This window comes from Canis aureus, chromosome 15, assembly GCF_053574225.1.
Source record: "Canis aureus isolate CA01 chromosome 15, VMU_Caureus_v.1.0, whole genome shotgun sequence".
Taxonomy (NCBI): Eukaryota; Metazoa; Chordata; class Mammalia; order Carnivora; family Canidae; genus Canis; species Canis aureus.
In genome coordinates, this window is record NC_135625.1 from 8,776,677 (window position 1) to 8,789,088 (window position 12,412).

The following is a 12,412-nucleotide window of genomic DNA, read 5'->3' on the forward strand; positions in this document are numbered from 1 at the left end:
ATGTATCTATATCTATATATCTATATATACCATATCTTTTATTTAAGATTTTTATTTATTTATTCATGAAAGACACAGAGAGAGAACGAGAGGCAGAGACACAGGCAGAGGGAGAAGCAGGCTCCATGCAGGGAGCCTGACATGAGACTCCATCCCGGTACTCCAGGATCATGCCCTGGACCAAAGGCAGGCGCTAAACCACCAAGCCACCCAGGGATCCCCATATCTTTATTTTTAAAGATTTTATGTATTTATTCATGAGAGACACAGAGAGACAGGCAGAGACATAGGCAGAGAGAGAAGCAGCTCCATGCAGGGAGCCGGATGTGGGACTTGATCCCAGGACTCCAGGACCATGCCCTGGGCCGAAGGCAGGCGCTAAACTGCTGAGCCATCCAGGGATCCCCCACATCTTCTTTTTCCCTTATCAGTTGATGGACACTTGGACTGCTTCCATAATTTGGCTGTTGTAGATAATGCTGCTATAAACATCAGGGTGCATGCGTATTTTGGAACTAGTATTTTTGTATTCTTTAATACCTAATAGTGCCATTGCTAGTTCATAGTCATTCTGTTTTTAAGCTTTTGAGGACACTTCCATAATATATCCATTTTTGAAGCTATTACAATTAATTAAAAATGTTTAAAAACCAATTTTGAAAAATAATTATACTGACTGGACAGTGTTATAGTAAAGTACTGAAAGTTGAGTCATCTTAATGCCTCAAAAATATTTATTTATAATTACATATATACAAAGACACATAATTGCAAATGCATCCTTTCTATCGCTCATTACATTCCCCACTGGTGACTACATAAAATATTTAATAATTAATATTTAATTAATTTCATTTAATTTACACAAACCATAATATACAAAAAAACTGGTAGTGGTGTTATATTATATAAGTTTGTATTGTTGTCTTCCATATAAGATGAGAGAACAAATAAAGTCTACAGTTAACAATGTACAAGTGTACAGTGAACTTTGAGTGCTCATCAATATGTATCCAGAATAAATTCAGAGAATGAAGAAAAATTAACCAATAAAATTAATTCCAAGTTATTGTTACAATAATTTAATTATAAGTTTTAGGTGATAGAAGTGATTTATACATATCATAAAAAACCTGGAAAATCTTGGAAAAAAGAGAATAATAACAGTCACCTCAAAATGCTATCTTTCATCTCTCTGCAATATACATATTCTGTTTCAGTTTTTAACCCCTTATTTCATTTAACATTAACTTTGGAGTATTTTCATGTTAATGAATTTCACTAATAAAAGATTTTCGGGAACTCCTTATAATCTCTAACGGTGTTATTTTATCCTGTATTTTTATTTTTGTTCATTTAAGTTTTTATTTTAATTCTTGTTAGTTAAGGCATAGTGTAATGTTGTTTTCAAGGGTAGAATTTAATGCTTTATCACACATATAACACATAATTATTTTTAAATGCCTTTGTTTTAAATATGTAATTCCAGCTGTTATATTACTGATCTAAATAATACTAAATATACATTCTGAATATCTTTAATGGTTTCTTTAAGATAGATTTCTAAATGTAGTCACCGTTCAAATGGTTTCTCATTTTTCATTTAACTCTTGCTGCACTGTGCCAAGTATCTCTGAAGAAGCACTGTGACGACACCATCTCTAGCACTGTATCCAGGTGTCTTTTTCACAAAATATTCTGTGGAGTTCTTTTTTGGATTTATATGCCAATTTAAATATCTTTAAGTTTCTTAAAAAAATAGTGAGAAAGTAGAACTAATAAATGAATTGATTGAATATTGTGGGATATGCAGTACAGTGCAGTGCAATCCTTTATGAAAGGAGACTGGTGATTTCTACTAGTATTCCATCCAAAGAGGGATAGTGTTGCATCCCCTGCACAGAGACAATATAGAATCTAGAATATGAAGTGAAAGATGCCACCCTTCCTGTAGAAGAAATATGATTGATATGAGCCTAATGGTAACTGGAGGTTGAAACAATTGTCTTGCCAGCCGCAGGTCTGCAAAGAGGATTCTACTACTGTGCAGTCAAACAAAGCGTATTACCAAGTATCATCATCAGCTATGGTTATTGACATCCATCAGATGGGAACTGACCTTGCCCTAAAAATGAAAAATAATGGCAAAAAAGAGAATAGTACACATTCATTCACTTAGAAAAATTTTGCTAAATCTTTTTAAAATAGAGATAGTAGGGGCACCTGGATGGCTCAGTTAGTTAAGCGTTCTACTCTTGATTTGGCTCAAGTCATGATCTCAGGGTCATGAGATGGAGTCCCACATCACACTGGGTGTGGATCCTGCTTACAATTCTCTCTTTCTCTCTCCCTCTGCCTCTCCCTCTCAACTCCTGTGGTTGCTCTTTCTCTCTCTCTCTAAAACTAAATAAATAGAATAGAATAGAAATAATAAAAATAATGTAAACTTTTCCCAGAAATTCAGAAAAAATTATTTAAAACATCTTATAATAATAACTGAAATAAAATAATGGATAAAATTAAAAGTAGAGTAAATCCATTGTTAAGTATATTTATTTAAAATGTTTCTAAATATAAAATATTAATAAAATAAAATTATTAATTTCTAAATGAAATCTTAATCCACCAAATCTCATCAATCTTAATCCACCAAAAAGGAAGGAGGACAGAAATTTGAATGAAGACTTATTATAATGAGAAAGGATGTAGATCTATAAACCTACATATGTAGGAGATTATGAAAATATAAGAATAGAACTTTGTTAATTATTCTGATCATTTAGAAAAAGCAAATATTTCTAGAAAAATTACAATTTATAAATTCAGATTCCTTCTAGTTGAAAAACTCTGAATAGAGCAAAACATTAATATAATACTTAGTTTACAGCTCTAAAAGTCATCTTTGGACTTGTGGACTTAATAAAAGTTTGAGATGAAATCCTAGTTCTACGTCCTGCTCTTTGTAAAACTCTGATGAGGTAACTTTTCCTCAATTTCCTCATCTATAAAATGGGCACCATGATACCTATTTTATAGGATTGTCCTGAGGAACAACTGCATTGAGTATCTATGAAGCGGCACTGTTCTGTACGGTGTGGTACATATAGGAGTCTATTTCACGGTATGGTTAGATGCTTTGGTAATGAATACAATGAAAATTGAAAATGTGTTGGGTATCTTGTCAAGTAATTATCAGCAATTTCTGATCTTCCTTGGAGAAATGTCTATTTATATCCTTTGCCCATTTTTTTTTAAATTGAGCTTTTTGTACTTATATTATTGACTTATTAGTGTTTTTCATATATTCAGGAAATAAGTTTCTCATTAGGTATATGATTTACAAACATTTTATCTCATTATATGGATTGCTTTTTTATTTTCATTATTATGTCCTTTGAAGAACAAGAGCATTTAACACTGAAGTCCAGTGCTTTTTGTGCCATATTGAAGTATTCTATGCTAAACTCAAGGTCAAAAGATTATCTGCATGTTTTCTTCTAAGAAGTTTTAGTTTATGTCCTGTATTTAGATTTAATCCATTTTGAGTTAGTTTTTGTATTTGGTGTAAGGTGAAGATGCAACTTCATTCTTTTGCATGTGGCCATCCAGTGTTCCAAGATCATATGTTGAAATGACTGTTTTTTACCCTATTGGATAGTCATGGCACGGATACTTAAATTCAGCTGATCATGGATGTATGGTGTACTTCTGGATCCTGAAACCTATTTCATTGATTAATATATCTATCCTTACGCCAGTACCACACTGTTCTCACACTGTCTTGTTTCCTATTCTTTTTCAGAAAGTTTCGAAATTGAGAATTCCATCTACTTTGTTCTTTTTCAGGATACTAGGCACCCATGCAATTCCATCTGAGTGTGAGAATGTTTATCTACTTATTGGAAGGTAATAGAATCTGGAGATAATTTGGACCAGGGGTGCTATGAAACAATGTTAAATTTTTCAGTGCATAAATATATGATTTTTTCCAAATATTTAGATCTTCAATTTCCTTAAATAGTGTTTGTAGTTTTCAGAAATTGGGTTATAAGCTTCTTTTGTAAAGTTTATTCCTCAGAATTTTATTTATATATTTTTGATGCTCTTGTAAATGGGTTTATTTTTTCAAATTTTATTTTTGGATTGTTCATTGAAAGTATGTAGATATACAGTTGATTTTTGGAGATTGATCTTTTATGTGCAATGCTTACTGAACTCTTCCACCATTTCTAATAGTTTTTAGTCAGTTATTTAAGATTTTTTAGGAGGCGGGGCAAGATGGCGGAAGAGTAGGGTCCCCAGGTCACCTGTCCCCACCCACTTACCTAGATAACTTTCAAATCATCCTGAAAACCTATGAATTCGGCCTGAGATTTAAAGAGAGAACAGCTGGAATACTACAGTGAGAAGTGTTCACGCTTCTATTAAGGTAAGAAGATGGAAAAAAAAGGAAGAGAAATAAAGTCTCCGAGAGACCTCCATCTTCATAGAAGCATTCTTTATCATAGCCAAGGGGTGGGAGCAACTCAAATGTCCATCAAAGATAAATGGATAAAGAAAATATGGTATATACTGATTTTTATTTATTTATGAGAGACACAGAGAGAGAGAGGCAGAGACTCAGGCAGAGGGAGAAGCAGGCTCCATGCAGGGAGGCCGACGTGGGACTCGATCCCGGGACTCCAGGATCAGGCCCTGGGCCGAAGGCAGCACTAAACCGCTGAGCCACCCAGGCTGCCCTCTCTTTCTTAGTAAACAGAAATTTTACCACATTACAAACAGTATTCACAATCACTTGAACATTTTAAGTAGCTTAGTCTAGACCCCCCGAGTGACTCAGGGGTTGAGCATCCACCTTCGGATGGATAAAGAAATAAATAAATCCACCTTCTTGGATAAAGAAATAAAAATCTTTAAAAACAAACACAAAATAATCCGCTTAGGCCTTTGCTGGAAGGTGCTGCTTTTTGCTCGACTTGTGTTCCGTGGAGTCCGTGAGGCACGATCATCCTGACATTCGAGGCTTGCCGCTTTGTGTCACCGATGTGCTCCTGCCTCTTTATCCCTCTTTCTGCTTTTTGGTTTGATGAATTATTTTTTCATGATTCTATTTTAATTGCTCCATTTTCTCCATTCGAGATTCAGCTTTCTTTCTTTTTTTATTTAATGATCTTCAATGATGTTGCTTCTCCTCTGCCAACTTCCTGGTTCTGCACATGTGTCTGTGTGTGTGTCCGTGTCTCTGTTTCTCGGTCAGTGTGCGTGGACACACCACATGATTTCAGTTCAGTCGGGGTCAGGCTGGAGAGTCAGGGCCTCCTGTCTACGTTCAGTTCTGCGACTGACGGCAGGTTTCCTAGGGCCCAGGTCAGGGCGACCCACTGGGGGCACCGCCGTCCACAGCTCACCCAGGGGAAACGAGGGAAGGGCCCGGAACGCACGACAGGCAGGGGTTCAGGATGAGGACGGCCTCACCCCTTCTAGGCCAAGACCCCGACACCTTCTGTAGGGTTTGCCTTGGATTCAGGAGCCTAGGATCGTGGGGAGCTATTGCCCATCCCTGCCCCGGGGGGACTGTCATCTTCTGGGCCTCCAGAATGAGGGTACCGGTGCCCATGTGTGTGTGTGTGTGTGTGTGTGTGTGTGTTTGAGGAAAATAATCCCTTTATTTAAAATACCAAAATTCCAACTACTATAAGATACCACATGTAAAAAACAAGACATAGTCTTGAGATGTAAAGGACACTGTCCCTAGAAAGTGCCTCTCTTTTTCTATTATTCTTTTTTTTTAAATTTGGCTAATGGTGTCTACTGACACATATTTGGAATGTAATCTATTTATCAGCCAGCTGTTCTGGCCCAATGTGGATTTAGGATTTTAAAACATGTGTGGCTTTAGAGCTGTATAATAAAGTATAATCTTAAAATAAAAGTATCTTTTTAAAAGACTCTTATCATCGACATCACTGGTGACAGCAATAAATAGCAGACATTGTAATAGGTAGTTTTTTGCAGTATTTTACAGGTAAACAGCCCTGCCATATAGGTAACATTAGTGTGTTAGTCCTGTGCACACAGGACCTCGTGGGCCTGGACGCATGTACACACCAAGGAAGAACGTGTGGGTGGAGGTATGTCCTGCAGGTGACACCCGCCTCCAAGGTCATAGATATGAGGCCTCAGTGGCCTGGGACGTCTGGGGGAAGCACCCGCTAGGACACTCCCTATCCCACAGGCAAGATGCAGACCATCCCCGACGGGCACAACGGCTTCTCCGGGGTCAAACCGGGGAAGACTGGACAGTCGTGTCTGAACCCAGGTGTGTGTCCAAGCTGGGGCCCTGGGTGCACACAGTCCTTCCCTGGGGCCTGTGGACAGGGGTGTGGTTGTGTCACTGTGTGCACAGGCCATCGCCTGCAGGGAGGGGGGGCGTCGGCAGCACGAGCGCTGCCCCTGCAGCTTCCACCAGGAGTGGGTCAGGGAGGGGGTCCCAGGAAGTGAGGTCACTGCCGTGTCACAGAGCCCAACAGAACTCGGAACCCCCGTAACCAGGCACCCGCATCCAGTGCAGCCCCAGCTCAGGCTCACTTGGCTGGAGACATCTGCTACTAGAAGATGTTCTCTTGCTGCCGGCCCACGTCTGGGGGCTCTGGCTCCCAGGAACCCCAGGGGTGCGGCTTGTTCCTATGCTGTAGGCAGTGGCTCCAGCATAGGTACCAAGGTGTCAGGGCGGTGATCAGGAGGCGCCGTCACGTAACACAGCGCAGGCCAGGCCAGGCCCCCTGTGCCACCATCCTGGGAGCCTCATCCCCTCCTCCTCAGGTTCAGGGAACCAGGGATGTGTGGGCAGGTCCCATCCAGGCTGGGGGACGCTGCAGGGCGGCACATTCCCCGGGGATCCCTTCAGGGTCACCCTGATGTCAAGGTGGGCAGGGGGGAAACAGGGTTCCTGAGGTCCTCTACTCGCCCCAGAGTCACCCCGAGGCCCTGCAGCCGCATCCCTTTGCTGTCCCCGGGGGCGGTGGGTGCCGCCTGCACTGTGGGGTGTCTGGGTGGAGGCAGCTGGGGGTGCGGCCCAGCCGAGGGGGCCAGACCGGGCGCTGAGGCCTCCTGCCTGGCTGCCGGGCACTGTCTCCACAGAGCTCCACCCGGGTCGTGGGGCGCGAGCAGGAGGAAGGGGTTGTCTGCCCCACCGCCTCCAGGAGCAGGGAAGTGCCCTGCGCAGCTAATGGAGGCCAGCGCGGGCTCAGGGTGAGTGCAGGGGCTGGGCCCCCCGACACCCGGGCCCCGATGCGGCAGGAAGGACCCCGGGTCCCAGAAGCCAGCCTGCTACCCCCTGGGCCCCCTGACACTCCTGCTCCCACATGAGTCTGGATCCCCTCCTCCCCACACCTGCCCCCATGGCCCTGCCCCTGCCTGGGCCAGATGCAGAGTCCCTGCGCACAGATGTGTGGGAACATCAGAATAGAGCCCTCAGGGGAGGCCTGGTCCCCCGGGGGTTAGCGCCTGCCTTCCCCCAGGCCTGATCTCCGAGGCCCGGGATCGAGCCCCGCCTGGGCTCCCTGCACGGGCTGCTTCTCCCTCTGTTTGTGTGGCTGCCTCTCTCGGTCTCTCTCTCTGTGTCTCTGGAGGTCCTTGTAATGATCCAAATATTTTGAACATTTATCCTCTGAGATTGTTTCTTTATTGCATAGTTGGTCCTGTTTGTGTAAGAGACAGGCAGGGAGCTTGAGCGGGAGAGGGAGCCCCAGCTCCTCAAGCCCACGGGGCCCCAGCGCAGGGCCTGCCGGGGCGGGATCCCAGGTCTCCTGGCGGCTCCCTGCAGGCTGCACGTCCCCTCTGTCCCACCTCAGGGTGCAGGGGCCGCGGCCGGGAAGGGGCATCAGATCGTCCTGACCAAGCTCACCCGGACGGAGCTGCTGGAGTACAAAGTCCGACAACTGCTGCTCGCCTTGCAGCGCAGGGACGTCATCTACATCTTCAGCTTTTTAGAGGATTATCGTACATTCGCCACGGACGAGGTGCTGGACCTGCTGTTCACCGAGTGAGCACCTGCCCCTCCGCAGCCCAGGGCTGGGCCACCTGCTGCTGGGGAGGCTGGGGATGGTGTGAGCTTCCCGGCCTCGGGCTGCTCCCCCGCCTGGAGCAGGGTCCCCCAGGGCCTAGCGGGGTCCTGCAGGGCAGCCCCGGGGCTTGGCCTGTGGCGGGTCAGCCAGAGGGGCTGTGCCTGTGCTCAGCAGCCGTCCTCCTCCCCGTGACCAGGCCTGTGCCTCCTCCCCGCCCCCCCATCACCAGGGTCCTGAGCGGCCTGTTTCCCCATTGAAAGGGAGGTTTGAGAGTCCATCGGGGGTCTGTGTCCTGGGGCAGCCAGACAGGGGAACCCCGGGACCCCCCAAGCCCACTAAGATATGGGCCATGGGCCTGGCCAGAGCCCTTTCATGCTCAAGCCTTCAGGAGGCCCCAGCAGGTGCGGGCACTTCTCCGGGAGCTGCCCGTGGCCCCACGCACAAAGCTGACTGCCCCCGGGGCACAAAGCTGACTGCCCCCGGGGCAAGGCCTAGTCGGGGTCAGAGGGTGAAGCCCCTATGATGAGAGGTCGCGTCCACAGGACGATTCATGGGATGTCCCTGCTCTCCTCTAGGTATGGGTGCATCGCAGATGCGTGGGGTAACAACGATGTGGTCCTGCAGTGCTGGAAACTGTGAGTGACTCCGGCTCCTGCAGGAGGGCCTTCCCTCCCCTGGAGGGCAGCGAAGGGGCTGTGGGGCGGTGGGGGGGCTGCCCCCTCACCCCACACATCTGCAATTCCCGTGACAGGGAAAAGGTCTAATGCCCCTTCTAGAAAAGAGCAAAGGAGAGCGGTGGATGGGGTGTGGGCTTGGTGGGAGGCACTGAGACCCCTCAGGGAGACCTTCTCCATGCCCCCCCAACCCTCTCTCTGCCCCACACCTGGAGCCCAGAGCAGAGGGGGTGGGGAGCATCGTACTCCCCAGTCTGGTGGCACCTGGACCCAGGGGAACAGCAGGTGCTCAGGAGGGCCGGTGAGGGCTCCCGGACCAGGCGGCCCCCGCCCCGTGGGAGAAGGGAGATTAGAGTCAGTGGAAGGACACCCCCGGGGGCCCCTCGGGAGGGAGGCAGCACAGAGACACAGGAAGGAAGGTGGCGGTCCCGGGCGGCTCCTGGCAAGGCCTGGCAGGACACAGAGCCCGAGCCCTCCTGCCTTGGAGCTTCCCAGAGCAACAGTGTGTGCAGTGAGGGCAATGACAGGCCAGACGCCCCCCGTCCCCTGATGCCTGCCGGTGGACTTAAGGGGCAGGTGGGCAGGGACCAGGCTGAGGAGGGAGCCCTGCTTCCTCAGGAGAGACGCTGATGGTCACCCCGCTGGGCCTGGGCTCCCCACACAGAGGTTGCATCCCAGCCCCTCCTCGGGGAGCAGGCCTGTGGCAGGCAGGACCACCAGGTGGCAGGGGGACAAGGAGCAGGACTGGTCTCTGACACCCTGCGCGGAAGGCCGTGTCCTGCAGGGCTTCCCCGGGACACCTGCATGTGACAGACCCCTGTCTTCTGATGCCTGTTCCCGCCTGTCCCTCCCCAGGGCCATGTCCTTCATGATGGAAATATGGCTGAATTATTATGGGGACGACTTTCATCAGTTCCCAGAATTTCCCTCCCTTATAAAACTCCTGGAATTGTTAAGACAGCACATGCCAGGCACAGATGCGCATCTCCGGGCCCTGCGTCACCTGAGGCAATTCAGACGCCTCCATGCAGCAGAGCGAGAGGCTGGGGGTGAGGAGGACTGGGGGTGGCCGAGCTGGGGATGGGGGGAGCCGCAGATCCAGCCTCCTTGCTGCTGGACCAGGAGCAGGGGGTGGGCTCACACCCCACCCCACGGGCTGCAGCCTGGGGACACCTCCCAGGGCTCTTGCCCTCACACACGTCGAGTGGCGGGAAGAGTGGCCTTGATTTGGGAGGGACGTGGACAGTCTGTCCTGGTGGTGATACTTTGTCTTCTTGGATCTACAGCTTTGGCCCGAGGAAAACACCCTGAACCCACTCTGGAGTGCACCCCAGCTCCGACCGTGGGGCCTGCTGCCCCGTGGGGCCTGGCTGCTGGGGCTGAGGGCTTGGCCTGCGATGAGCCGCCTGCTGGGGAGGCAAAGCCCCTGCAGATAGTGGTCACTGCTGCCCTGCAGGAGCCCCCTGCACCCCTGGGAGCCCTGGAAGAGGAGCAGGCACCACCCCCTGCTCTCGAGGCCGTGGATGTGCCCCAGCCACCTCCTAACTCGATGGAGCAACTGGCCTCGGGGATGGAGCAACCTGTTGAACCACCCGAGGAGCCCGCCCCAGCTCCAACTGTGGAGCCTGGGGAAGGTTCCGGGTCTGAAGGGATAGTGGCTGCTGGAGATGAGGACTTGGTCAAGGCAGAGATGCTGGCTCCTGAGGTGAAGGTGGTGCACGTGCTGGTCGAACCTATGGTTCCCTGCCCCGATGAGGAGGAGCCACCTGCTCCCATGGCCACCCCGGAAGAGTAGGCCCTGGTGCCTGCAATCGGGGTCCCCAGAGGGCCAGACCTGCAACCTGCCTCCGGAACAACCTGCTTCGATCCGTTAGCAGCCCCCTGACCACCTCGGGGGCCCGCCCCAGCTCCCACCGCGGGGCTCGTGATGGCTGCAGCCCAACAGAGGCTTGCCCTCCCCTGTTATTTCACTGTTTCTATTTTTTGAGTTTTTCTTTAACCTGTATAATAGCTTATAGAGTTTTATTGCAATAAAGGATAAGTTAACTTCACACAAAATTGACTCTGATGCTTTTAAATTACACATCGTGGTACTTTAGGTCCATTCACAGTGTCAGAGGCCCCAGAGCCCAGGGCACTGGGAGACACAGCCGAGGATCTGGGGCTCCCCCAGCACAGGCAGAGGCCGGGAGGACAAAGGACAGCCAGGTCTCTCCTGCCGCCGGGTGGCCCCGAGCTGTGCAGATCGTGCCCCTACCCCGGAGCACCCAGACCCCTGCACATTGGGAGCTGCAGTAGTTACTGTGGGAGCTGACTCCAGAGCTGGACAGCTGGCCGCCGCTACTGTGGTTGTCCCTCCTGGTGTCACCCTGTACCTGGGCCTGAGCAGGGGCCTCACAGGATAAAGAATCCCACTGAATTGTAGACCTGGTAGAGGGCTGGGCAGCTCCCCCAGGTGCACACACCTGAGAATCAGCACAGCAGGCACCTCCCCCAGAAGACCAGCTCGAAGGTCAGAGGAAAAGCAAGTTATTGACCAAGCAGCCTGGAAAGTTCCAGGGGAAGTCAAGGGATTTACAGTATATGGAATCAGAGGATACTCCCCTTGTTTTTTCTTTTCTGTTTGTTTCTGTTGTTTCCCCACCCCCTTTTTTATTCTTTTTTATTTCTTCTTTTTTTTTCCCCCTTTTTCTCCTTTTTCCAGTACAACATGTTGTTGGCCACTCTGCACTGAGCAAACTGACTAGAAGGAAAAACTCACCTCAATACTAAAAATCAGAAACAGTCCTCTCTCCCACAGAATTACAAAATTTCGAATACAATTCAATGTCAGAAAGCCAATTCAGAAGCACTATTATACAACTACTGGTGGCTCTAGAAAAAAGCATAAAAGATTCAAGAGACTTCATGACTGCTGAATTTAGATGTAATCAGGCCAAAATTAAAAATCAATTAAATGAGATGCAATCAAAACTGGAGGTCCTAACGACAAGGGTTAACGAGGTAGAAGAACGAGTGAGTGACATAGAAGACAAGTTGATGGCAAGTATGGAAACTGAGTAAAAAAATAGAAAGACAATTAAAAGACCATGAGGATAGGTTAAGGGAAATAAATCACAGCCTCAGAAGGAAAAATCTACGTTTAATTGGGGTTCCTGAGGGCGCCGCAAGGGACAGAGGTCCAGAAACTGTATTTGAACAAATCATAGCTGAGAACAACTGGGGGAGGGTAATAGGCATTCAGATCCAGGAGATAGAGAGATCCCCCCCCCCTAAAATCAATAAAAATCGTCAACACCTCGACATTTAATAGTGAAGCTTTGCAAATTCCAAACATAAAGAGAAGATCCTTAAAGCAGCAAGAGATAAGAAATCACTAACTTTTATGGGGAGAAGCATTAGGACAACAGCAGACCTCTCCACAGAGACCTGGCAGGCGAGAAAGCGTCAGCAGGATATAGTCAGGGTCCTAAATGAAAAGAACCTGCAGCCAAGAATACTTTATCCAGCAACGCTCTCATTCAGAATAGCAGGAGAGATAAAGAGCTTCCAAGATAGGCAGAAACTGAAAGAATATGTGACCACCAAGCTGGCTCTGCCAGAAATATTAAGGGGGACCCTGTAAAAGAAAGAGGAGGTCCAAGGGAACAATCCACAAAAACAGGGACTGAA

General features: G+C 48.1%; 1 protein-coding gene across 1 annotated transcript; it reads left to right on the forward strand.

The window, feature by feature from the left end:
- Positions 1 to 8,333: 8,333 nt before the first annotated feature.
- On the forward strand, positions 8,334 to 10,798 carry LOC144283928 (uncharacterized). Its single transcript, XM_077848400.1, has 3 exons — positions 8,334 to 8,701; positions 9,596 to 9,789; positions 10,027 to 10,798. The coding sequence occupies exons 1-3, from the start codon at positions 8,586 to 8,588 to the stop codon at positions 10,533 to 10,535; spliced, it is 819 nt and encodes a 272-aa protein (XP_077704526.1). The 5' UTR covers positions 8,334 to 8,585; the 3' UTR covers positions 10,536 to 10,798.
- Positions 10,799 to 12,412: the final 1,614 nt, after the last annotated feature.

What these genes read in the sequence shown, in the direction of transcription:
- LOC144283928 (XM_077848400.1), top strand. Translation starts at nt 8,586, where the DNA reads ATGATGAGAGGTCGCGTCCACAGGACGATTCATGGGATGTCCCTGCTC. An exon ending in GTCCTGCAGTGCTGGAAACT is followed by an intron (nt 8,702 to 9,595) that starts GTGAGTGACTCC and finishes GTCCCTCCCCAG; the next exon opens with GGCCATGTCCTTCATGATGG. An exon ending in AGCAGAGCGAGAGGCTGGGG is followed by an intron (nt 9,790 to 10,026) that starts GTGAGGAGGACT and finishes TTGGATCTACAG; the next exon opens with CTTTGGCCCGAGGAAAACAC.